Below are 23,822 nucleotides of genomic sequence, written 5' to 3'. Positions count from 1 at the left end.
TTGATCCTTTTAATTCTTTCTTTCTATTTTGTTTATTATCTTTTCCCATAATCCATGTATCACGAGTCCGCTAGACCAATTCATCAACTTCTCCTTCCCATATTTCTTAATCATTGGGCTTCTTTCCACTTTCTTATCACATTCCTTTTCTCCCTTTCTAATCCTTTTATTCCTTCCCAATCTAGCTCATGTCCCGTTTCCTTAATGCGTATATATATTGCGTTGTTCTATCTTTTTAATCTGGTATCTTCCTTGTGTTGTGTTATCCTTTCTTCTAATCTCTTTCCTGTTTCCCCTATGTACTTCATATCGCACTCTTTACTGTTAACCTGGTACGCTACTCCTTCCTCTTCTGAAAATATCTCCTTTTCTTTGTTCTTTCTTTTATCTCTCACTAAGTCTATTATCCTCTTTCCTTCCTTCCCTGTAAGTTTTAATCCCTTCTTTCCTCAACAGGTTGTTCAGGATCTCAGTTTTCTAAACTAAACTTTCAATACCAAAGCATCTTTTTCCTTCTTTCTCTACTTCTTGTTCTTTTCTTCCTCTTTTTCTTTTTTCTATATCTTCTCTTCTATATCCGTTTCCCTTTAATAACTGTCACAGTATTTCTATGTTATCTTTCCTTCTTTCTCTCTTTCTTCCTAGTTACAAGGAGATTTTGCGTTTTCAGTAGGGACAACTGACTAAATTACGTCCTTTGAGACGATGTAAAGTTACCTGGCAACATTGCACTGCCAATAGTGTCAAGCACCAACAAATAAACTTTCCCATACCGTAAACTATATTTTTTTATATACGAACAGTAGAAATGATTTTCTTCCATCTACATCACTTAAATATTGCACGCTTTTCTCTTTATTTTTAAAACATTTACAAAGTGAAACTAATGAGTGTGATGTCTGTTTCCTTTTGGGTATACTTGCTACTACCAGAATTTATAAATCGTATATAAAGACAATGACATGTAGAAAAATATATAAAATAAGAATTTTGTACTTGATTGGGCAAGTACTATAGTTCATTGGGCAATATTGTGAACATAGTCAAAAAAAGTTGGATTCTATAATGACTTGAACGCCTGCCACGTTCATAACATTTTATTGAGTCTTATAGTTGTCGGTGATTGATGTTCGTACCATGGATAGATGTGATTGCCTTTATCATGTTATATGTTATAATGAAGATTAGATATTATGATTCCAATTCATTCTGTCCATAATACGTTAACGCATTTCCATCTACTGACTTATTATCTGCTCTCGTGTCTCTTGAAGATATAATCGCCAGCTCGTTTTCCAGTAAGTTGTGTTTTCTTTTTGAATATTACAGTCTTCATCGAATAAGAAATCAATAATGGAGAAAGTTCATTTTGAAGAACAGTGTACTTATATTAGTTCTTGTATTGAATGATAATTAATAGCCGCGAATAAACCTTGCCCGTATCATACATATCATACAATTTTTTCTTACAAAACTTCACGTTTCATTACTGATAGCATGCCGAAAACTTGACAGCTTAGTTACAGATAGTGTCGTACAGTTCATATGCGAGTTTCAGTTTAAAAGCTAAAGCAGGTTTACCACAAACTATGTTAAAGTGTATCTTACACATTGACAACTTTTAACAGATTTCTGTCCACTGGCTCGTTTACAATGCATTTTACTTTAACCATCAGAGGAGTTATGTACTGAGGATAAGGTAGTTTTATCTTTTTTAGAACATACTCATATAAATTTTGCCTTCGAGGGCTGACAGCTTTACTTGTTTCTCACTCCACACTCTAAAATGGAATATTGAACATCATATCTATTTGCATAAACACAATGTTGCAGATAGCATGTGAAGTTACCCATCGTCTTACAAGACTGCCCTTTGCCTAGGAATATCTTATCTAAGATTGCTTCTTATACTAGTCAAGTAGCTGATCATCCAGCTATCTGAACCGTCAAGAAATATGTTATCTCTTTTATAAAAGAGTTCTAATGTCAACTGGCCTGGCATTTTCCATCTGTAGTAGAAGACATGTTAGATACTACTTTTGATCATATTTCTCATAACACATTAGTAACACCACTGTAGGATTCAGGAATCCTCAAAAACCTGTTTTTTTCATAAAGCTACTAATATTTCCCCTAAATATAATCAAAGTCTGTATCATCAATGGCATTGCAACGAAATGGTTCCAACAATCATATTATGCAATGTTATTTTCACAATTAGTTTGTACAGTTGCACATCCGCAGAAACATGAAAAATCTGTCTACAGTTTTTGATACAAGGCGTAATGTCTATAATTTCAGGACGGGAAGAAGAGCACCAAATAAAGTACCGCATTGATTTCTTCTTATCCTTCCTATTTTACTCATATATCCAGACTACTCCACTGGTGACAAACTCTTAAACTCATATATTAATCAATGAAGTATTATTTAATAACAGAACTCACACGGATTTCCGGTTATAGTGTTTCATTAAATTATTTTCCATCTCCGAGAGTTAATCCTGAAATAGAGGACCTTTTTCTAATTGGAAATGCAATAAGGCAACAATTAAAAATCGAAAAGTAACTTACGATGAAACTTTGGAGTGAAAAAGCTCAACTTTGGAACTGTTATTTCCTGATGAATGCTATCATGTAATGTGATCCAATGTTGTATGGTCTCTGCTACCATACCATGAATATTTATTGTTATACATTTCGGATATGTTCATTTAAATCAAAGTTATTGCACCATACAATTATAGTACCGTCCCTCAAATTCAATCTTACTGCACTTATGTCACTTTCGGCAGCAATCTTAACTGAAAACTTGTTAGAAGTAGGAACTTCATTATACAATACAATATACTCATAATAGCGCAATGCATACACTAACACTGTAGACCCAAATTTATGAGGAAAATAAACTAATAAGTCAAGTTTTGTTTGATAGCAACAGTTGATGATATGATTCTGATTAAACTATGACAAACTCAGTAACTTCATCATAATTTTCCTCTTGACAGTAGCAGAGATGTAAGAGAATAACCCTAACAATCTAGAACTGACACTGTCTGCTACGTTAGGCCTATCTAATGGCTAACTTTGAATTTATTTGACTACTTTCCTTGTTACACATTTCAGTTTCTTCACAACTCCTTGCACACTAGCATCTTCCTAACTGAAGAAAAACTTTCGCAAGTTCAATTAACTTGTGCAAAATAAAATGCTTTTTAAAGTTTAACGTCCCACGGTTATGTCCTATGTTTGACGCACTATTTACAATGTATACTAAAGAATTCTGCAGTATTTACAATCCACTTTATGTGCCAATTTAAATACAACCCAGGCCTTTTTAAATACAATAGTGTGTCTTGGGAACAAGACATATACCTACCAACTTCAATTCTCTACTTGTATCGAACTTGTCTTAGTCATATAGTATTATGTTATTGTTGATGAATATACATATTAAATATTAATATTAATGAACAATTGAAATAATTTCAGAGAAACCTGGGCTGCTTGCAAAAGGAGACCCTGTACATGGTAAGGAATGAAACAACATTTTTATCAACATTTTTTTAATTCTTATTTTTATTTTTATTTTTTTATTTTATTTTATTTTATTTTTTTATTTTTATTTTTTTTTGCAGAAACGAAGCCGTTTTTTATTTATTTTTGGCCACGGAACGCAAACATTGAACTTAGAATTCTCTCGTGGCTCAGGTTTCGGAGTAATTTAGCCTCTTATATTTTTCATATAACGCTATGGAACATTATAATTACATGATTTAAAACTATTGTCTGTAATTGTATTCACGGCGTGCTTCAAGCAGTAGTTTGGCAGAATGTTCGTGTTACTGGTGAAGCAGCAGTTTGGAAGTAGGGTGTGAGAACATTATCGCTGTTGTACATATTGTTTTCATTGCGAAGTGTCAGTGAATCAGGGGAAGTGCAGAAATGCCCTGCGTTTGTAAAAATTTGGTGGGCAGTGTGTGCGGACGTGATTTGTAATTCCAGGAAGTAGGCATTGATTGCTGCAGTGCAAAGAGCGTATTTACTACACTTTGGGTGTCTTGTTGGAGACCAGATTAAATCATGCGCTCCCCACGTTTGTTGGACGAGTTGTTCATCTACCCTTAATGCCTGGATGAATGGGAAGAACGTTTACTTGCGCTTTGAGTGCCTATTATTTGGCGTGAAACAACAAACCATAGTACAGACTGCTACTTTTGCATGCTACCCTGCTTGAAGAAGGTATAAATAGGTAGAAGAAAAGGAAGAACGAATACCCAGTGATATAATCTGTCATTCGTCCAGTGGCCCATGTAGAAGGATTGCCTGTTCCCGATCCCCCGGCTACCATTCCGACGGAAAGTAATACAAAGAGTGAAAGTGAAGGTGAACCTGCTCCACATACCGCTGATACTGATCCTTCATTTGAGCCAAAAACCAAATATCCTGAACCACACCGACTCACACAAGCGGAGCTTACGTGTTTTAATCTCTTCTCAGTGCTAATGAGCACCATTCGTAGCATTCTTTCTGCAATGTTTGTACCAGATTCTTGGGCAACCACCGAGCTAAAAATTACAAAAAATTAGTAGAAGAATTGCTATTGCCTACAAAAAACTTGCGTGAAATATGTCAAAATCACTTCTTTGGTTCTCACCTTAATGTTTTTCCAGTGAATTCTCGATCTTTCCGTGACGAGCAAGGAGAACGATTTCTCCAGGGCATTTCTGCGATGGAACAATATTACAAAGGAAAGTGGTCAGTTTCAGTGTTAGCGAATTTCTGCTGGATGATTCCAAGAGATGTCCCAGAAGTTCGTCACAAGAAACAAGCAAAGAGATGACGTGTTTAAAACAGATACTTTAGGTAACTTTTATCAATAGATGTCTTGTCCTGTAGCTCTATAAGCAAAATATTAAGAGTGATCTTATACCGATAGTGGGCCAGGAGGACGTTGTTTTGATATTCATATTCAGTATCCAAACATTTATAAGAGACAGCTCTGTAGTTGTGTTAATGTTTGTTACTTTAATCTTGAGAGTTTCATTATCATAGTGTTACATGCAAAATGTAAATTGTGTAACTACTACTAAATCTGAATTCTAAACACGTATTAATTGTGTTTTTCGTGCTCAACGCCAAAAAATATATAAGCGACTGATATTTCTATTTACGGAATCATTACAATTTTGCTGACTTTTACCTTTACAATTTCATTATAATAGCGTTATATGTCAAAGGTACATTATGCAATTACCACTAAATCTGAGCTAGAAGGATATTATCATTGTGATTTTATTGTTCAGCGTCCGAGAAATTATAAAGAATAGCTATGTTTATTTCCGTAATCATTTCAATGTTTTGTAAATTTCATTATTATAACGTTATATGTAACATGTAAATTGGTGATTACAAGTAAATCTTAGCTTGGAGCACATTTCTGTTGTAAGTTTCGTGCTCAACGCCCAAAAATCAATAAAGGATGACCATTTACATTTCTGTATAAAATTCACTCTTACACAATGTAATTAACTGAGCATTTGTATTTGATAATTTCTACAATGCTCAAACCGAATGTTGTGAATGTTATAAATTTTTTATCTTAATTCTTAAGTTTTCAAGCACGTATACTACTGTATGTTCATTTCTCCAAAATATAAATGTGTGCCTTCCTTACATTATGAGTATAGTAATAATGCGCTCGAGGTTATATGAAGGAAAGCCATAAAAAAGAAAGAGTATTCCCAACACACATATTTGCTATTTGAAATATTTAGATCATTGTCCAGTGCTTAATGTAATGTTAGTATCCGAGCAAAATAGTAGCTTAGGCAATGCAAAAAAAAACGTATAGTTAAAGAAAACACACACGCTTTTTAACCCAAAGAAAATTGTAAGAGAAACAAGGAAGATTTTAAGGAGTTTCCTCGTTATCAATATAGTTGGAAGACAATTTCAAAATTTATTTCGATACCCGACCGTGTATAATTTTTTCGTTCTGTTTGGATTCAAAACTTTTGAACATGGTTGGAATCCCACTGGGTAATTTTATTTTAAGAAAGCAAACTTTTTTTTTGCCGACATTAGTTTAGAGTTTGTGATTTTATGATTCATTTCTTTCTTTCTGTCATCAAAGGAAGCCATGCTTTTAAAAGTCAGTAACTGATTTGCTGATAATATATCCGACGATTTTTCAAACACCAAAAAAAGGCTTAACTGAGCATTCTTCCTTTCTCTGTTTTAAAGGGTACTTAAATGCAACTAACTTGTTACTAAACTGTGTTAAAGTGTGAGTATTGACGGAAGAATGCTATGAATTTCACCCTGATAGAAAAATTGTGCCCGTTTGAGCAGAAGCTATTATCACAACTGGCCCCTTTTCCAGGTGTCGAATCTTCGTGATTACAAAAAAATGGAACAACTTTTACTTTTTCAGGCTAAAGTACTATAATTAAGTACAAATCGAGTCTAGGAGTCGGTTTTGTAAATCTCCGTTTTGTATTTCACCTGTCTATATATCCATTACTCCGTAAGACGAAAACATTTTAAGGATTACTTAGTAGTTCACCATCAAATTTATTGAATATGTATCAAGTCAAAAGATAGAAATCGAGTTAGATTACCGAGGTAATTATCAAACCGACAGTAACAAAAATATTCAATTACCAGTTTCTACATCGATCACTATAGAGCAATAGCAGTCATTTATACATACGGAAAAACGGTTTTCTGCCAGCAATTTTCACAGTAGAACTACCGAAAACAGTAGAAGTCCGGTACAACTTTAGGTTGATTTCACAGACAATAAGAGATAACGGGAAAGGTTTCAATTAAAAATAGCTTTGGTGCTCTAAGAATAATAGATATATTTTCCTTTAACCCCCTATTCAAACCAGAAGTTTCAGATTTAAACCATCTCGGATTTAACGTTGTTCATCTTAGAACAAAATCAGCAACAGAAAGAGGAAAGCCTTTGATGTGGCAGAAAATCGTATGCTTCCAGCTTTAGTAATGATCTCTATAAAGAAAAAAAAACGGTCACGGATAGCAAGAAGTACTTTTCTGTATCAATGAAACGTCCAAGAATATATTCGTTTTCAATGTATTCTCTCCCTACTATACAACCAGAGTAAAGGAAATCTATTTCTACTACTGGTTTCAATATTAATAGAGAGAATATCACGCGAAACAAACCACTTCTTTATGTGGTGTACACGTCTCACTATACGTAAATCGAAGAAGGAAATGTATGTTTGCCTGTCAAACTTAGTATAACCATACATTATGAAGTAGCAGTTAATCGTATACACAACGCGAAAGGATGGTTTGTGATAGCATATATATAATATGTGACGGCTAAGCATATATGACTGAATTCGTGATTCCTGGGAAAATTTTAAATACCAACACTGAATCTCATTAATTTAAAAGTACTCTTACTTTATGCCAAACAGTTGGACTTCCAGTTAGTTCATCATTCTCCGTTGTTTTTCGCGTTCCAGTTCTACAGTCCTTGTTGCTTCCTTGTTTCAGCTTAAATCAATACACCATGAAGTTTGTGCACCTATTCCTTGGTGGTTTTTCATAGTGTTTCAATAGGCTCCGCGAATTATTTAATTATGTAATAGTTACAGATTTATAATTAATATTTTTGACTCAAAGAATTTGCTTATTATAATCACTGTTTCCTTATTTTTAAAATGTAAACCATGCCAACACATACTATACACTAAGCAGACCTATGTGCAAACTTTCGCGCAGTGGCAGAATCCTAGTCGACTTCTATGTTGCAATGGACGTCTATGTTAACTTAATTCTTGATACATTAAGCAAGGGCACTGAAGAAATATCTAATGTACTAAACAACATTCTACATGAATTATAGGTGGTCATCAAACGAAATGGTTTCTTGTCCTTGACTGATTTCTTTTGGATCCCTGGAGCCAAATATTGAAATAAATGCATCTGTGGATAGTATTTTCCAGGTCCTGAAAGATTTTAATTTGACTACTGATAGCCATCCAGTGGGTAGACCAAGGGGAACATTTGAACCAGACACAGCATTATATTGGTCTTTCTCCTTAGGAAGAGAGGCCGTTTAAAAGAAGTAACAATTCCTTCGTTCTGATTCTTTATGGACATAAAAATATTTAGAGATTAATATTAATTTTCCATCGCACTTTTACAAGTGTCACCATTAATATAGCAAAACATACTCTTAGAACTAAAACAGAATACGTTAAACATAACTATAACACATATCCAATTTGAACTTTAACACTGCGAACGTCTATTGAAAACCTCGTGTACTGGATAAGAATTTGCAAAATATAGAACTCTAAATATGGTTGTCCTATGTTCAAGAAAATAGAACACACTGTAGAAAAGGGGTTTCAAAAGTGAACTCATCGATAACTTCTTTTTGTTTAACTTTTATTTTTCTCCTGTTTTTAATACACCTACAGATGTTACACGCAAATGTGCACAGTGAAGCTTTCTCGGAAAATCATTGCACAATATAATGTGTCGGACTAAATGTGCAATTTTAATTTTAAATAAATTGTGATGGGAGTATTGGTTTCACGATTCCTTTTCTTGCTTTGTTGTACAATCTTAATACATATTTAGCTTTATTTTTCTGTTATCATTCTTGGTTTCTCGTTTCCAATGTGAAAGAGAATAGAAATGCATTTAGTAATGTTTTATTTGAAAGATAAGAGCATATACTTCTGCTTTGGTTCTGCAGCTTGCAATTCGTTCGCGAAGAGCGTGACAGATGAGGGAGCAACATTGCAAATGTGTATATCTTCTTTCTTGCTACAAATATGTAATTTGAGTGTCTTCTTGAACTGAATTTTGATTGTAGCCACTTTCATTCTTTGGATAATACTTGTTGCTCTTGACGTATACATTCCAAAGTTTATAATTTCCTTTCAGGTATACGTGTGTTAGCAAATTTGAGTGACTGTGCGTGTATGTGTGTGTGTCGCTAACTACTGGATGTACCTGAAGGAAATCGTGTAAGCAATTACTCCTTGCTATGAGAAATAAAAATTGGTACATATAATGGACGACCTCGTTTAGTAACAGGATCGCTCGGCAACAAATCTCTATTCCACAAGTTTGCACTCCGAGTTTAGTTCGCATTGGCTCGTTTTGTAGGTTATTTACTGTTTGAAAGTATGTACCCACCTCTTACCTTGAAATGGGTGTTTGTCACAATTTTCATAGATTAATTTATTATTTCGAGTGAATATAGCTACCTCGAATAGGTTCCGAAAGTTATAATATTTCTCATGGAATACGCTTTGAAGACTTTGAAAGAGATGAGTAGTCACTGCTGACATGGTTTTGGGTTTTTACCTATATAGTTTACATTTACAGTTTGGTTACAGTTTAATTCCGTAAATGTAGTGTGTCGAGTTCTTTTCGAACAGTTCGCAAAAAAGTCTTATAGTTGAATCAGGAGTTGCAGAAAGCATCCGAGTTATGATTCTTAATGAAATTAAATTTATGAAGTTTTCTGTTTTTCTAGAATACAAGTAACTTTCTGTATAGAAAGAATAGATGTCAAAGGTGTTCCAACGATGTAAAGGGAATATTGAACTATAGGTTGAGCACAAGAAAAGTCTGGGTGTATATAATGTTTCTTCAACATCTCAAATATACAAAAATGGATTGAGGTCCTCTCTGCAATCATCAACTCAGTTTGGTATTTAATATACTCCTAATTGAATATCGTTTCTGATCTTTCTTATACATACTTCCATTCATATTGGACTAAATACTTTTCCTTTTTGTTAATAAGAATACAAGAAATGCAGAAGCTTTTCTCAAACGTATCTATGAAATACTAAATAGTTTGTCTTTGCACATTAATTCAATGATTACTACATGTATATTTGATTTTATCAATTTTATTCATTACAACGATAAATCAGTGAAAAACTGCTATGGGACTATTAACAATGTCGATCGGTCTCAAAAGAGCTTAAAGTTAATGTTAAAAGTAATGTAACTTAATATTTCATTATGAAGAAGATTGATATTAATATATTTAACCTTTTACAACTGTTTATATTTCTATATCATCATTACGCAACACTGAGTTGCTAATGAAATTAAAAATTGTTAAACTTAGTGTATTGCACACAATACTCCAGCTAAGCAATCTTTAGAATCACTTGAAATAAAGTAGAAGTCGTCCTTGAAAATATAATGGAAAAAATTAGTAATAACTATTTTTTAATTCTTTTCTTCTTATTTCTTCAACAGACAGCCTTTTGAAGATTGTTGACTCGTTGAAGAAACTAGCGTCTGCTAGTGGTAAGAATTTTCACTGCTGTTTCTTACAAAATAGAATTAATCTTATTCGGAAGAAACTAAATAATAACTTACACATTTTGCATCATATTTAAAATTATGATTACCGCATTAATTTACATTAGTAAATTCATGTTGTCTCTTGTCTTATGGATTACATGTGGCGCGGTAGCTTACGCCAAGTTAAATTAGTCGACATTACAAAGGTCTAAGAGGAAGCTTAGTTAGCTTACCATTAACCAATACAAACCTGTATACTTTTAAACTTCGCTTAAAGCCGCAGGTTTCTTACAAATTGTTTGCATGCAAAAGAAAGTATTTTCTCACACATTAGAGATTAATGCATATGCTTGACTATTATAAGTCACGTAAAATGTTAGTTCTAGGTTTTAGCATATAATATTTTGAGAGAAATGTTTATTCTGTAAATAGGAAGACGTATAAATGGATAGGTTTACTCAACATAAAATCTAGTAGTACGCACGCAGTTAAAATTATTTTCCGAATCCGGAAACACATTTTACAAGTAACCTAGGCTTAATAATGTCATTTTAAATAAAAATTTCATACAAATTAAATTGCTTCCAGTGAAACGATACTGTATTCAATTTTATCAACTTGTATAATACTTCTGTAATTAATTGGCAAATACTGTTTTCAAATTGATCTGTGGATGTCCGGGATTTCCACCCTGGCAAAAATTATCGCTTCTGTGAAAGAAAATTTTCATCCCTGGCAGTGTAAATTTCTTCTCCCTTAGCTTTCTTTTTGAATGTTCATAAAGATAAAAACAAAACTCTACTTAAATTTCTGAAGCAAAACTAAAAGAGAAAACTTTTATTTGTGCTAAAACAGACATGAAAGACCACATTACTCAAGTACGCGGTCGTCAGAATCACAAAATTCTGTTTTTAAAAAGTGTTACCTATCCTTAAAAAAAAGAATCATTTTGGCAGGAGCAAGTTAAAGAGGCTCCAAGAAGGTGAAAGGTCACCGAAGCCTTAGACCCGATTCCTGCAAGAGCATCCTTATATGCCCAAGTCTTTGTCATGATATTCGTTCTAACATGTGGTACCTAGTTCCACCTGAAAGAATCTATGTATTTGTAATTCAATGAAACTAATAATAGATGCATACTTAGATATTGAGTGAAATAGTGGAAACTCTGTTGAAGTTGGAAGGTACCGGTATTGTATTAATAACGTGTTCGACCACTTTTAGCACGGAATGTAATATAGCACGTAAGTTTCAAAGTCTGCAAAGTGAAAGTTTAATGTTGAAGTGCGACTTCAGGCGCTGCTTTCTAGTTAGTAACTTGCAAGGATTCATACATAATACGAATTTTAGTGAATTGTTTAAGAAATGAAATAAAAAGAAGTTGGTGAGAAGAAAATAGCAGTTCTTCTAGTGGTCCAATCAAAACGTAATATATTGTTTGTTTCATATAAAGAAATCAAGTTCAGCGAAACTATACCATTTGTGAGAAAATGATGTTTATAATAGAGTTAACAACATCATCTACTGTTCTACAAAGAGTTGCTTTCGACACGCCGTGCATTTGGGCACCATTTCCTAGCCCATGAAAGCAAGGAAGTATTTGTTGTCTTGCTGTAAGGGCTTTACTACGTTTTGTTCTTCTTTCCAAAGCCGATTCAATGTGTTCCAATACGAATTCTAATTGTTCACTTGTTAAACGAAGGCATTATTTAAACTGAAATACATTCATGCCATGGAAGTTGCTTCTGGGTTTATACACTTTCTTAGGAATCGCATCCTCATTTGATTCATCACATGATGAATACAATAACCTCTGAAATATTTTCAAACTACAATGGCTTTTCAGTCAGTCATTCTGACAAAGCCGAAATTCTTTTTTCAAAATACGATACAACTTTGCAAACTCTTGCTGTGTACTTGTGAGTTTCAGTGGAACAAAAATCTGATATTTCCGCAAATTTTCTTTGTAATTTCCTCCATTGCACTTTTCTCTTTGCAGAAATACTTTTTGTGCGCATAATTGTTGGTGCAAATTGCAAAGCGCAAAATTAAAATTTGCAAATTTCAATAGTGGAATAGGCCCCATAACTGAAGAATACAGTAAAAGGTAACTTGTACGAAAAAACGAGACATTGCCAGTCTTCCAACATGCAGTGTTTGTTAAAATTGCACTATCCACGTCATCATTGAGAGGGAGAGAAAGAGATCATTTCTGATTTTTATTGACCTCTAATGTTTTATAGAAGCGAAATCACTACATTTGAAAATAATTGATACAAAATTGCAAATAAATGTGCACAATCTATACAACTTAGAATTTTCTAAATCCACACCTGAAAGATTTTATGTAATGTAATGAAAATTAAAGAAAATATATCTCATAATTTACCATATAATAACGAACATTATCAGTACCCAATAACTGTTGAAATTATCAATATTCCCATGTGTTTGAAGATACAAATATTCTATACCTATACACTGACGAAATTATGTTTTTTCGGAGAATTTAAGGTATGATGGTAAAAGCATTTGTTGTTTTCGAAAACACACAGAAGCATTGGTAGAAACTCGACTCTAACAAAATTGAAAATAATTTGATAACAGAGTTCACAATTATGTACGCCATACAGTTTTTGAATTTGACTGAGGGAAGACATTTTAGCCGTCGGTAAAATGCTGGGTCTATTATTCACAAGTAAAATTATGTATTATACATTCATATTGCTTTAGTTTTACACAAGGCAAATTAGGTGTTGGAAATTTATTTCATTTATGAAGCGTTGTATGAGTTACAGCTGTATCGTACACCAATGATCGTGTAATATTAATATTCTGTGCATTGTTCCTAGCACCAAATTAGAGAAAGTAGCTTTATTTGAAAATAGGTAACAAGTAGAAGATTTACGTTTAACTAGCAAAGAAAATTATAGATAGGAGGATCTGATTAACTGCTTTTGCATTGGAAATAGGACATAAGGTTTTTCGTAGTTTTGAAATTTAAAATGTTACACTATGGAATTTTTAAACCGATTTCTAGTGGATGTATATGATCGCATTTTCTGTGAACTCCTGAAACTTAACCTGTTACAATCTGTACACTTGAATTCCTTCAACATCTCAAGAATATATATAACTGATGGTGATTCTCCATGTGCTACCAGGCTTTAATAAATGCACTAACAAAATTGAATTTGACTTCTCAGAAATAGAGATGCAAGGGCTCGGAAAAAAACCGGCTTTTTTGGAAAAAAACTCGGTTTTTTCTGCTTTGCTTTTTCGCTTCGGAAATTTTGGGCTTTTTTGAAAATACTGCTTTAAATTGATAAAACAGACTTTGTATCGCTTCTCTATAACACAAAAAATCATTTAATTAGTGGTTGATGCTGATAATAATATAAAACATCGAAAATAAAATATGAATTTCGAAAAAAATATTTCAAACAATTTTTCTTCAACATATTTACATTATGAATTCCACAGGATTAACCAATGTATATAATAAGAATTTTTTAACCTCCTATATACAAAAGTAAGCAGAGTTGGCAAGAACCGTGGTTGTTTTTGAAAATGCCAAAAACCCGTTTTTTGGGGGATGTTTAAACCAGGCTTTTTTGGTTTAAACCAGGCTTTTTTGACTTAGATTTTTTGCTTTATGTATTTATATTACATATTCACAGAAATAGCCTAAGTTTGTTTCGCCTTGATGTTATTATGCAACAGCGGGGTTATGCCGGAAGAACTCCCATAAGCTTAAAGAAGTGCGGTCAGTAAATTTCTTAAGTTGAGAATCTCCCGCCCTAGCCATTGGGAAAATCCCAACATTACTTGAAATGTAAGACAATAACGGGAAAATCCTGTTATTGCTTTGCATGTAAAATTTAAAGGTCAACGTACCATAATCAGTACGCTAAAACTGAGGTATTAAATTACAAATTTAGTACCGGTACGTAGATATCATTGAAAGTCCAATTCAAGCTAATGTTGGAAGCGACGTAGGCAATCGATAAATTTTGCCAATTTCTATCAATATATTTAAGCAATATTGGCTTCTTTATAAAACAACACGCATTTAGGCATGTAGAAATATACAATTTGGTTTGTTTCGTATATTTAGGCTTAACATCCTTACGAAATACCGAGGTTATCAAGGAGAAGACTTTCGCTTAAACTGACATCCGAACCGCTACTTGGGTTACGCATGAAAGAAGGATTGTGGTTCGACCGAGAATTGAACATGGGACACCTTGATTAAAAGGTGAAAGGGAAATAAAACTATTGCAGGTAGTTTGATATCTGGAAACGTTACCATGAAGTTCACAAGATTCGCATTTTTAATCTTTTTATTTTTGTGGTTTAAACCAGTTATTAAAAAAAAGTTGGTGTAAATCAGCCAACCCTAAAAGTAAACACTTCTTTTTAAAGAATACACAAATAACGAGCAAAATAGTATGTAGTATTTTTACTTCAAAATATTCCATACCCTCTTTTTGAAACAAAATAAAATTAAAATAAAACATAAGAGAAATACTTAGATTTATATGATACACTTAAAGGCTGCACATCTAGAGCTTTTGGTTCTGTATATTCTTGAAATTCTACAGTTAAGTTTTATAGAACCACCATCACAGTTTACCCAATCCTCAAGTTTTCTGAATTTTTAACAAGAGGGATTCAACATATCATTACGGAACTCCCCCCTTCCTACCCAAAAAAAAGACTACGGAATATATTTAAGTTAAGCTAAATACAACTGCACAACAAACATGACTGAGTGATTAGCTTTTGCGCTTCTATCGGGAAGTCCGGGATTCAACCAGCATTCGACCATTCTGACAAAGCTTTTCTTCATTCCATCTGTGAATGTAGAAATAGTGCGTGTACTGTGAGTTGGGCGACTTCCTTTTTTTATTGTTTTTAAATCGTTATTATTACTAATTACCAAGTAGTATGGGCGTTACTTTGCCTAACTTTTTGGCCCCTGGGTCCCTGCCTCAGGACCCATGGTCCCTGGCCGGGGTCAATGACCTAGGGGTACAGAGGACCACCCCCTCTAAATTTTGGCAGGGGTACCTTGGCCCACCCCCTAAATTTTGGCAGGGGTACATAGGACCACCCCCCTTAAATTTTGGAAATTGCCAAATCTAAAAATTTGGTATAGTAGCCTAGGACCATAGTATGTACCTCTATTAGTATTGGGTGTCTATGTCGTTCCCTTTCATGAGTAAAAAATTGCCAAAAATTCAAATTTCGGAGGTTTTTGACCTAATTTATCCCCTTTGATGAGGTGTTATTACCCTATATAGTTATATGGGCGTATACAGGGGTCCATTACCTTTCATAAGACATGGGTATATTAATGCACCCCTTTAAATTTTTGGGAGGGGTACCTTCGCCCACCCCTTCAATTTTGGAAATTGCCCAATTTCAACATTGGGTATTATAGTACAGGACCCTAATATGTATCATGATAAATTTGGGCGGTCCACCTCGTTTCCTTCCAGGGGCACAAAATTGCCAAAATATAAACGTAAGCAATACGTTATACCACGTGTTTGATTTTTGGTCGATTTTATCCCCTTTGATGAGATGTTATTACCTTATATGGTTATATGGTCATGTATAGGGGTCCATTCCCTTTCATAAGATATCGGTATATTTGTACACTCCTTTAAAAATTTGGGAGGGGTACTTTGGCCCACCCCTTAAATTTTGGAAATTGCCCAATTTAAACATTTGGTATTATAGTACCGGACCTTAACATGTATTATGATAAATTTGGGTGTTCCACCTTGTTCCCTTTTAGGGGTACAAAATTGTCAAAATATAAACGTAAGCAATACGTTGTACCACGTGTTTGGTCTTTTGGCCCAATTTATCCTCTTGGATGAGGTTCTATTACCTTATATGGTTATATGGTTATGTATAGGGGTCCATTACCTTTCATAAGATATGGGTATATTTGTGCACTCCTTTAAAAATTTGGGAGGGGTACTTTGGCCCACCCCTTTAATTTTGGAAATTGCCCCTTTTACATGTTTGGTATTATAGTATAGAACCCTAATATATATTACTATAAATTTGGGTGGTTCACCACGTTTCCTTTGATGGGTACGAAATTGCCAAATTTTAGTACAACCACGTGTTTGGTTTTGGCTCAATTTATCCCCTTGGATGAGGTCCTATTACCTTATATGGTAATGTATAGGGGTCCATTCCCTATCATAAGACATAGGTACATTGATGCACCCCGGGAGGGGATTCGGTATTATAGTACATGACCTCAACATGTATCATGATAAATTTGGGTGATCCATCTTGTTCCCTTTCATGGGTAAAAATTACTAAAATATAAACATAAGCAATATGTTGTACCATGCGTTTGGTTTTGGCCCAATTTCTTCCCTTTGATGGGGTTCTATTACCTTATATGGTTATATGGTCATGTATATGGGTTCATTTCCTATCATAAGATATGGGTACATTGACGCACCCCTTGAAAAATTTGGGAGGGGTATTTTGGCTCATCCAGTCGGTTTTAGAAATTGTTTTAATATAAGCATTTGGTATCATAGTACAGGACTTCAATATGTACCACTATAAATTTGGATGGTCCACATCGTTCCCTTTCATGGGTAAAGAACTACCAAAAATCAAATTTCGGAGGTTATTGACCCCTATTTAGCACGTTATATGGTTTATTACCTTTATATGTTTATGTTCCCTTTTAAATTTGGGAATTATCAAATAACAAAATTCGGTAAACGTTTTATAGGACCCATTGGTGTTCCTCTTATGGCCAAATATTCAAAATTTAAATGTTATTGACCGGTTTTATTATTGAATAAGTACAGGATTTATTACTTTTTTTTTCATAAGACACAGGTGTATTTGTGTACCAATCTTAAATTTTGGGAGGGGGTACATTTCTTATTGTCGTATCAATAATTGGTAATTGGATAGTATATCATTCATTGGGTAAATCATTGTCAAATATGAGTATGATCACGTGATCAGTTATTAACCTATGATGGGATTAGGAGTCCAGGACATTGGTACATTAAAACTTTGTAGTATAATTTAAGAATGCGTCATTGGTTTTGATTATTCACGCCAAATATAAACGTAAGCAAGACGTTGTACCACGTGATTGTCCTTGATGAGGTAGTGTACAGGGATTCATTTCCTTTGTTGTGGTACTTCTTAAGTTTGAGTACACACACTTCTAGAAAACAGTTGGTTCTACTCAGGTAAACAATTGACGGACATTATTGACCTTATTGAACATATAATAATATGATTAACTCTAAGACTTAGGTATATCAGGAGAAGTATTCTTTAAATTTGGGAATGGTGATAAACAGAATTTTAACATAAGGCGCGAAATTAGAAACAATACATTGAACTTTAGTCACAGCTCATAGTCTAAGATCATTGGTGGTGATTGATTTGAAATCTGATAGCTATCCTTATTGAATCTTATGACTCATAGACGAAAGGCAATACATGCTACAACACTGGCAAAGTTATTGTTAATGCAATTTGATTGGTTGATCACTATCTTTCCTGCAATCTGATTGGTTGATCACTATCTTTCGTGCAATCTGATTGGCTGATGATTTTCAAATCTTTGCTGTATTCAGTTTTAAGTTTTGTTTAACATTTAAAAATCTTGGTTTCGTTCAACATTTTGCACTCACTGATAAATATGATCAAAACCGTTTATTTGTTAATCGAATAGTTAAAAACCGGATAAAGTTTGACAGTTAACCGTGAAACGTAAAATTTTTTTAGTTTGAAATTTTTTTGCTTGAAATTTTTTTGTTTGAAAATTTTTTCGTTTCCAAATTTTTTTGTTTCAAAATTTTGTTTGAGATTTTTTCGTTTGAAATATTTGTTTGAAATTTTTTTCGTTTGAAATTTTTTGTTTGAAAATTTTTGTTCGAAAATTTTGTTTAAAATTTTTTGTTTAAAATTTTTCGTTTCCAAATTTTTTGTTTGAAATTTTTTTGTTTCAAAATTTTGTTTGAAATTTTTTTCGCTTCAAAATTTTGTTTGAAATTTTTGGTTTGAAATTTTTTGTTTGAATTTTTTTTCGTTTCAAAATTTTGTTTCAAAGATTTTTGTTTGAAATTTTTGTTTCAAAGTTTGAGTTGACATTTTTAAAAGTTTGTGCACCTATTAGTAAAGAACCGGAACTGTTTAGAACAAAAACCTTTGACAACATTGTGGTGCAATAGTACACGTCAGAACCTGGGGTTGTACTTGAAATGAAAAAACACAATTCATTGAAATGGATCATTTTATTACACTCCACATACATCCATACCAGATAGTGGTTCTGGATATTGTCGATACAATGTATTTTGAACTTCTTGCACTAGTTTGTCTTTAGCATATAATTTTAATTCCAGTTGAAGTCTTTTAAGGTCTAATGCAATATCAATTGGTGGAAACTCAATGTCCATTTGATCACAAATAAACTGTTTATCAATACAGGTATGCACTAGCCGGAACTGTTTAGAACAAAAACATCTGGCAACGTTGTTTATCATGGTGCAATAGTACACGTCAGAACATAAGAATGCAACGTCATCAGTTTTGCATCATATATAAGTATCGTTCGAGTTAGTATTCATGATAACGTCATCATGGCTACTTGTCTGCAGTTTCTAAACACACGTGATGTGATGAAATCATTTACCAAGATTACTGATTTACAACAGAATGTACCTTATAGAATCTTAGCTAGCCAAATGATCCCTACAAAGTTTGGATTAAGAATCGTAGTGAAGCTTGAAAATGATAAGAATATAATTTTACCAGCAAGATATTTACCCATGGAACCATCAAAACAAGAAGAACTGCTGCGTTTCTTAAATACTGGATCTGTATCTTTATGTTACAAAGGATTCTTGGGTCGAAGTCATCAACTTGAATTTAGTACACAGCCAGATTCGTCAGCCATTGTGATGAAATCATGAATTCAAACGTCAGCACATTTCTTTCCAATGACGTCAGCTGTAGTTGTATGAATGTGGTTGGTCGGCATGACGTCAGCAACTGTGATGAAATCATGAATTCAAACGTCAGCACATTCCTTACCAATGACGTCAGCAATAATTATATGCTAAAAGACCTTAAAAGACTTCAACTGGAATTAAAATTATATGCTAAAGACAAACTAGTGCAAGAAGTTCAAAATACATTGTATCGACAATATCCAGAACCACTATCTGGTATGGATGTATGTGGAGTGTAATAAAATGATCCATTTCAATGAATTGTGTTTTTTCATTTCAAGTACAACCCCAGGTTCTGACGTGTACTATTGCACCACAATGTTGTCAAAGGTTTTTGTTCTAAACAGTTCCGGTTCTTTACTAATAGGTGCACAAACTTTTAAAAATGTCAACTCAAACTTTGAAACAAAAATTTCAAACAAAAATCTTTGAAACAAAATTTTGAAACGAAAAAAAATTCAAACAAAAAATTTCAAACCAAAAAAAATTCAAACAAAATTTTGAAGCGAAAAAAATTTCAAACAAAATTTTGAAACAAAAAAATTTCAAACAAAAAATTTGGAAACGAAAAATTTTAAACAAAAAATTTTAAACAAAATTTTCGAACAAAAATTTTCAAACAAAAAATTTCCAACGAAAAAATTTTCAAACAAATATTTCAAACGAAAAAATCTCAAACAAAATTTTGAAACAAAAAAATTTGGAAACGAAAAAATTTTCAAACAAAAAAATTTCAAGCAAAAAAATTTCAAACTAAAAAAATTTTACGTTTCACGGTTAACCGTCAAACTTTATCCGGTTTTTAACTATTCGATTAACAAATAAACGGTTTTGATCATATTTATCAGTGAGTGCAAAATGTTGAACGAAACCAAGATTTTTAAATGTTAAACAAAACTTAAAACTGAATACAGCAAAGATTTGAAAATCATCAGCCAATCAGATTGCACGAAAGATAGTGATCAACCAATCAGATTGCAGGAAAGATAGTGATCAACCAATCAAATTGCATTAACAATAACTTTGCCAGTGTTGTAGCATGTATTGCCTTTCGTCTATGAGTCATAAGATTCAATAAGGATAGCTATCAGATTTCAAATCAATCACCACCAATGATCTTAGACTATGAGCTGTGACTAAAGTTCAATGTATTGTTTCTAATTTCGCGCCTTATGTTAAAATTCTGTTTATCACCATTCCCAAATTTAAAGAATACTTCTCCTGATATACCTAAGTCTTAGAGTTAATCATATTATTATATGTTCAATAAGGTCAATAATGTCCGTCAATTGTTTACCTGAGTAGAACCAACTGTTTTCTAGAAGTGTGTGTACTCAAACTTAAGAAGTACCACAACAAAGGAAATGAATCCCTGTACACTACCTCATCAAGGACAATCACGTGGTACAACGTCTTGCTTACGTTTATATTTGGCGTGAATAATCAAAACCAATGACGCATTCTTAAATTATACTACAAAGTTTTAATGTACCAATGTCCTGGACTCCTAATCCCATCATAGGTTAATAACTGATCACGTGATCATACTCATATTTGACAATGATTTACCCAATGAATGATATACTATCCAATTACCAATTATTGATACGACAATAAGAAATGTACCCCCTCCCAAAATTTAAGATTGGTACACAAATACACCTGTGTCTTATGAAAAAAAAAGTAATAAATCCTGTACTTATTCAATAATAAAACCGGTCAATAACATTTAAATTTTGAATATTTGGCCATAAGAGGAACACCAATGGGTCCTATAAAACGTTTACCGAATTTTGTTATTTGATAATTCCCAAATTTAAAAGGGAACATAAACATATAAAGGTAATAAACCATATAACGTGCTAAATAGGGGTCAATAACCTCCGAAATTTGATTTTTGGTAGTTCTTTACCCATGAAAGGGAACGATGTGGACCATCCAAATTTATAGTGGTACATATTGAAGTCCTGTACTATGATACCAAATGCTTATATTAAAACAATTTCTAAAACCGACTGGATGAGCCAAAATACCCCTCCCAAATTTTTCAAGGGGTGCGTCAATGTACCCATATCTTATGATAGGAAATGAACCCATATACATGACCATATAACCATATAAGGTAATAGAACCCCATCAAAGGGAAGAAATTGGGCCAAAACCAAACGCATGGTACAACATATTGCTTATGTTTATATTTTAGTAATTTTTACCCATGAAAGGGAACAAGATGGATCACCCAAATTTATCATGATACATGTTGAGGTCATGTACTATAATACCGAATCCCCTCCCGGGGTGCATCAATGTACCTATGTCTTATGATAGGGAATGGACCCCTATACATTACCATATAAGGTAATAGGACCTCATCCAAGGGGATAAATTGAGCCAAAACCAAACACGTGGTTGTACTAAAATTTGGCAATTTCGTACCCATCAAAGGAAACGTGGTGAACCACCCAAATTTATAGTAATATATATTAGGGTTCTATACTATAATACCAAACATGTAAAAGGGGCAATTTCCAAAATTAAAGGGGTGGGCCAAAGTACCCCTCCCAAATTTTTAAAGGAGTGCACAAATATACCCATATCTTATGAAAGGTAATGGACCCCTATACATAACCATATAACCATATAAGGTAATAGAACCTCATCCAAGAGGATAAATTGGGCCAAAAGACCAAACACGTGGTACAACGTATTGCTTACGTTTATATTTTGACAATTTTGTACCCCTAAAAGGGAACAAGGTGGAACACCCAAATTTATCATAATACATGTTAAGGTCCGGTACTATAATACCAAATGTTTAAATTGGGCAATTTCCAAAATTTAAGGGGTGGGCCAAAGTACCCCTCCCAAATTTTTAAAGGAGTGTACAAATATACCGATATCTTATGAAAGGGAATGGACCCCTATACATGACCATATAACCATATAAGGTAATAACATCTCATCAAAGGGATAAAATCGACCAAAAATCAAACACGTGGTATAACGTATTGCTTACGTTTATATTTTGGCAATTTTGTGCCCCTGGAAGGAAACGAGGTGGACCGCCCAAATTTATCATGATACATATTAGGGTCCTGTACTATAATACCCAATGTTTAAATTGGTCAATTTCCAAAATTGAAGGGGTGGGCCAAGGTACCCCTCTCAAATTTTTCAAGGGGTGCATTAATATTCCCATATGTTATGAAAAGTAATGGACCCCTGTATACGTCCATATAACTATATAGGGTAATAATACCTCATCAAAGGGGATAAATTAGGTCAAAAAATCCCGAAATTTAAATTTTTGGCAATTTTTTACCCATGAAAGGGAACGACATAGACACCCAATACTGATAGAGGTACATACTATGGTCCTAGGCTACCACACCAAATTTTTAGATTTGGCAATTTCCAAAATTTAAGGGGGGTGGTCCTATGTACCCCTAAAAGGGAATGAGGTGGACCACCCAAATTTATCATAGTACATACTAGGATCCTATACTATAATACCCAATGTTGAAATTGGGCAATTTCCAAAATTGAAGGGGTGGGCCAAGGTACCCCTCCCAAAAATTTAAAGGGGTGCATTAATATACCCATGTCTTATGAAAGGTAATGGACCCCTGTATACGCCCATATAACTATATAGGATAATAACACCTCATCAAAGGGGATAAATTAGGTCAAAAACCTCCGAAATTTGAATTTTTGGCAATTTTTTACTCATGAAAGGGAACGACATAGACACCCAATACTAATAGAGGTACATACTATGGTCCTAGGCTACTATACCAAATTTTTAGATTTGGCAATTTCCAAAATTTAAGGGGGGTGGTCCTATGTACCCCTGCCAAAATTTAGGGGGTGGGCCAAGGTACCCCTGACAAAATTTAGAGGGGGTGGTCCTATGTACCCCTAGGTCATTGACCCCGGCCAGGGACCATGGGTCCTGAGGCAGGGACCCAGGGGCCAAAAAGTTAGGCAAAGTAACGCCCATACTACTTACCAGCAGTGACGATTTTGCGAAGGTTAGGGGGGCGGTCTTTCGGACTGAAGCCCGTTCCCCAAAGTTACGGAATGTCTGCAACAAACGAAATATCTATTATTTATGCCTTTACTCATAAACTTTAAGCTCCCGTCAAATAAAAATTATGAATGTTTAAAAAAACTAAACATTAGTAAGAAACCCTTCCCAAAATACTTTTCTAAATCCGCCACTGATTCTCAGTATAAAATGATTTTTAAAGTTGTATCCGGAAGATTATTGCTAAACATATAAACGAAACGAAATATTAGTTATGCCTGTACTCATAAACTTCAAGCACTTCCCAAATAAAATTAGGACTTTTTAGGAAACGAAACAATCAGAAAAACCCCTCCTAAAGTACTTTTCTAAATCCGCTACTGATTATTTGTATAAATTGGTATTCAAGGTTGTGTCCGGAAAATTATTGCTAAATCACTTCACAGCTACAGT

General features: G+C 33.6%; 1 protein-coding gene across 4 annotated transcripts in view; it reads left to right on the top strand.

Annotated features, from left to right (window-relative positions):
• The window catches only part of LOC145674903 (uncharacterized), a 157,566-nt gene that overhangs the window by 102,021 nt on the left and 31,723 nt on the right, over nt 1-23,822 (top strand). For all 4 annotated transcript variants that reach the window (XM_081745161.1, XM_081745162.1, XM_081745163.1 and 1 more), the window contains 2 exons: nt 3,492-3,530; nt 10,275-10,325. In XM_081745161.1, the coding sequence (XP_081601287.1) occupies nt 3,492-3,530; nt 10,275-10,325 (90 nt within the window). The remainder of the gene's footprint in view (nt 1-3,491; nt 3,531-10,274; nt 10,326-23,822) is intronic.

The sequence above is a fragment of the Thermobia domestica genome, chromosome 18, assembly GCF_964235325.1.
Source record: "Thermobia domestica chromosome 18, izTheDome1.hap1.1, whole genome shotgun sequence".
Taxonomy (NCBI): domain Eukaryota; kingdom Metazoa; phylum Arthropoda; class Insecta; order Zygentoma; family Lepismatidae; genus Thermobia; species Thermobia domestica.
This window is presented reverse-complemented; position numbering and strand designations above follow the sequence as displayed.